Source organism: Rhineura floridana, chromosome 1 (assembly GCF_030035675.1).
Source record: "Rhineura floridana isolate rRhiFlo1 chromosome 1, rRhiFlo1.hap2, whole genome shotgun sequence".
Classification (NCBI taxonomy): Eukaryota; Metazoa; Chordata; class Lepidosauria; order Squamata; family Rhineuridae; genus Rhineura; species Rhineura floridana.
In genome coordinates this window covers 54923184-54927269 of record NC_084480.1, presented here as the reverse complement: position 1 = coordinate 54927269, position 4086 = coordinate 54923184, and the positions used below count along the sequence as shown (strand labels likewise).

Below are 4086 nucleotides of genomic sequence, written 5' to 3'. Positions count from 1 at the left end.
CTAGGGACCCACAGCCTTGGTTCTCTGTTCTCTGCCTATGCTGACTGGCACCAGAGTTCCAAACCTTTTCTGCCTTATGGTTCCTGGGGTTGCTTATGGGAAGGCAACCTATGTCTGGTTCCATTGCTTTATGTTGAACATCCATCTCTCTTAGGAGAGGTGCCACGCAACCAACTACCTCGTATGTAAGTAGTTAGGTGAGCTAGTTTATTATTTTCTTGTTGTGTGTATGAATTCTCTTGTAAGAACCTAAACCCCTGTTGGGTGAATGGTCTTAAAGGATTACTTGCTGCTATATGATATGTGCACTTATATATTTTAATAAAGCTACTTCTATTTAACCTGGTGTGTTCATTTGAGAGAAGGGGTGGTTCTAAATTCAGTGTTTTGACCCAACCTCAGTCACTCACTACCAAAGAGGGTTAAGAAGTTAAAAGCTTGGATTTTAAGTGTTAAACCAGAGGTGCCTGGCAAGGAGTGTAACTGTGACTCTTGCCTTTTAGGACCTTGGTTTTATATACCTTCTGGGCTCAGAGATCCCCTGGCTCTGAGTGGACCAGTTTACAGGGGTGGTGGCAGCCTACCTTCTACCTTGCAGGGTTGTTGTGAGCGTACACAGCCTTGGCAAGGGTGAAGTAAGAGCTTTTCGGTTCCAGTCTCATTTCCCTAAGGGTGGGGGTCTGAGCCTGATGCATGTTCCCGGGACCCTGAGGGTCGGGCGGGCATGACATGGTGGCAGCGGTGGGATCGAAGCCATTCCTGCTCTTAAGTGAACACGCTGTGTGAGATAAGTGCATTGCAGCAAGTTGTAAATTTTAAAGAGACTTCTGACACAATTGTTTGTTACTTTGGGTAGTAAGGTTAGTGCAGAATGTCGCAAAAGATAAAAACCAGATCTCAAAAGAATGGAGCCGAGGATGTGCTCCTGGCAGACACTGCGTTGCCTAGTCAGCTTGTTCAGCTGGAAGAAGGCGCTGCTGCTCTGTCGTTTATACCTCAGCCTTCTGTGGATGACCAGGAGTTTGTGTCTAAGCAAACTGAGGATAGCGAAGAGGAGGAGGAATCAGATTTGGATGAGGAAGAGCTGCCTAGGAGCATGCAGCGCTACCTGGCTAAGCAAATGAAGCTGTTGTCCCTGCAGTTCAAGGCTATGGAGGAAGATCGTCGGAGTAGGGAAAGCTTTGCTCGTGAGATGCAACAACCGCGAGGAGGAAGACCAGACCTCCATAAAAAATCCTTTCCGACCTTTCGTGAGACAGATGATATTTTTACTTTCTTCCAAGTTTTTGCTCACTCTTGTAGAGATCAAGGTGTGCCTAAAAAGTACTGGATGAGTGCTTTACGCATTAATGCTGAAGGCGAGTTGAGAGAACTGTTGAACTCTTTGCCACTGGAGTATGTAGATGATTTTGACTACTTTTATGCTTTAGCCAAGTCTCATTTTGCGCTAACTTCAGAGGATTGTTTTCGGCATTTGGAAACAGACCAGAAGAAGTCTCGGGAAAGCTTCTCAGCCTTTGCTGCACGGATGGGCAGAAATGTGGAACGTTGGGCTGACACAGCCGAGGCTGTAACCCGAGAGGAGGTTTTAGATCTGTTTGCAAAAGAACTGTTTTACAGACGCCTCCCTCGAGATTTGATGGCTCTGGTCAGAGACCAGCAGCCCCGTTCTCTGACTGAAGCAGGCATGCTAGCCGATCGTATGTTTAAAAACAGAGCTGAAGAAAAGTATACTTTGTTTCGGAGACCGGAGTACGTTCCTGTGAAACCGCTGAGGCGAGAGACCGCAGGTATGCAGAAACCAGGGCAACCGGCGAAGGAAGAGAAAGGGGGGCCTGCTGGCTACTTCAAAGTACCTTCCGCCCGGCCCGAGGCTGCATTGCAAGAGAAGCCCCGTGGAGAAATAATCTGCTTTAAATGTGGGCAAATTGGTCATAAGGCTAATTCCTGTTCTAAAACCTTGTCTAAGCCCAATCCTGCTGGAAGGAAGAACCCAAAGGTTGCTCCAGTTGCACGCGTGAGAGACTTAACGTCCCCTGGAGCGGAACCTCCTGAACTTTCTTCATGGTCGTCAGCCGAGGAGAATGAAGGAGCAGAATCGGATTTTGTATTTTCTGCCCCAAATTCACAAGACCGTCCTGAGACCCCTCGTGGACCAGTTGTTAAAGCCCTGTCGGTGAGTGTTGTACAAAATATATCCGGGGGCCAAGAGGGAGAAGAAAAGGATGGTTTGCTGCAAGGGAGGGACTGTCCAGAACCTCTTTCATCGGAATGCAAGGAATGGGTTCAAACGCAGTTTTCAGAACCCATATATGTTAACTGTATTCAGGTCATGGGACGGGTAGATTCGGGCGCAGAGCTCTCCAGTGTTGCTGAACACTTGGTGAAACCAGAGCAATATGTCCCTGACTTACAAGTGACTGTCACGGCTTATGGACCCAGGGCTGTGCAAGCTCGTGTGGCAGAGCTAGTGCTTTCATACAAGAATTGGACTGGGCGCCATAGAGTTCTAGTTCATTCAACCAACAGTTTGTGGGACGTTTTGATAGGAACAGACCTGCTCTTCCTGCACCATAAAGAGACTGAACGTAGGGCGGAGAGGGATGCTCTTGCTAAGTCTCAAGTTTTGTTAGACACCTGGAAAGGTAGTGGGAGAGAAGCTAAGGCTTTAAAGGAACGGGCTGTGTGCTTGCCTAAGCCACAGAAAGAAAGTTCGCTTTTGCAGCCCAGGGGAGGGGGGCTGATGGAATGTAAAGTGCCGCCTGTTGGCTCTCAAGGAACTAAGACCGTTCTAAAAAGGAAGGAAAGCCTTCAAGGTTGTAAAAACAAAACAGAAGTTAACTCGGCTGGTTTATTACCAGCGGAGGAATCTGAGCCTCTTAATAGACATTTAATTATGGCCTGTACCAAGGCGTGTGAATTTGCAGAGGATTCTTTGGATTTGATTACAGAGAGTCAACAAGCAGGGGGGATAACTGAAATTACCCTGCCCGAAGGTTTGACTCAGGAGCAACGAAGGCAATTAGTTCAAATCCTGATGGACTTTAAACCTATGTTTTCCAGTAAGCCTGGAAGAACTGACTTGGCTATTCATTCCATTAACACCGGGGATCATCCCCCTATGCAAGCTTCTCCGTACAGAGTTATAGGACGAAATGCAGAAGTGGTAGAGAGGGAAATCCAAGCTATGCTGGAAATGGGAGTTATTGAACCCTCTACTAGTCCCTGGTCCTCCCCTATTGTGCTAGTGGCTAAACGGGAAGCTAATGAAGTGCGTTTCTGTGTGGATTACAGGAAGCTGAACCAGATTTCCCAAGTGGATCCGTATCCTTTGCCTAGGATGGACCATTTAATAGAAAGACTGGGAGCAGCAAAATACATCACTACACTGGATTTAACTAAGGGATATTGGCAAGTGCCTCTAGATGGGGACGCTGCTGTGAAATCTGCTTTTGTCACGCATATGGGCTTGTTCCAGTTCAAGGTTCTCCCATTCGGACTTCGAAATGCCCCAGCCACGTTCATGAGGCTTATTAATTCTGTGATTAATGGCCTAGGTGAATTTTCTTGTGCGTATCTGGACGATCTGGCCATCTTTAGCCCTGACTGGAAGTCGCATTTGAACCATTTGAGAATTGTTTTACAGCGACTGCAGGCCGCTGGACTAACCATCAAAGCGCAGAAATGTCAATTTGGTCTGGGAGAAGTTGTGTATTTGGGACACAGGGTGGGGCAGGATTGCGTCAAACCCCTAGAGGCTAAGATCGAAGCTATTCAAAATTGGCCTGTCCCTAAGACCAAGAAACAGGTTCAATCTTTCTTGGGGTTAGCCGGCTATTACAGAAAATTTGCTCCACATTTTAGTAGTGTTGCTACCCCTCTAACTGAACTGTGCAAAAAGACTATGCCAATGCGTGTCATTTGGACTGATAAATGTCAAAGTGCTTTTGATGCTTTAAAGACGATGTTGATAAACTATCCTGTTTTGAAAGCTCCTGATTTTTCAAGCCCTTTTGTAGTTCAGACGGATGCCTCTAACTTTGGGCTTGGAGCTGCTTTGCTCCAGGAAGATGCTGCTGGAGAATT

General features: G+C 46.9%; 1 protein-coding gene across 1 annotated transcript; it reads left to right on the top strand.

Annotated features, from left to right (window-relative positions):
* The first annotated feature begins 1178 nt into the window (after positions 1–1178).
* Positions 1179–3697, top strand: LOC133380373 (uncharacterized). Its single transcript, XM_061617966.1, has 2 exons — positions 1179–2176; positions 3295–3697. Exons 1-2 carry the CDS (start codon positions 1193–1195, stop codon positions 3337–3339), a joined length of 1029 nt encoding a protein of 342 aa, XP_061473950.1. The 5' UTR covers positions 1179–1192; the 3' UTR covers positions 3340–3697.
* The last annotated feature ends 389 nt before the right edge of the window (positions 3698–4086 follow it).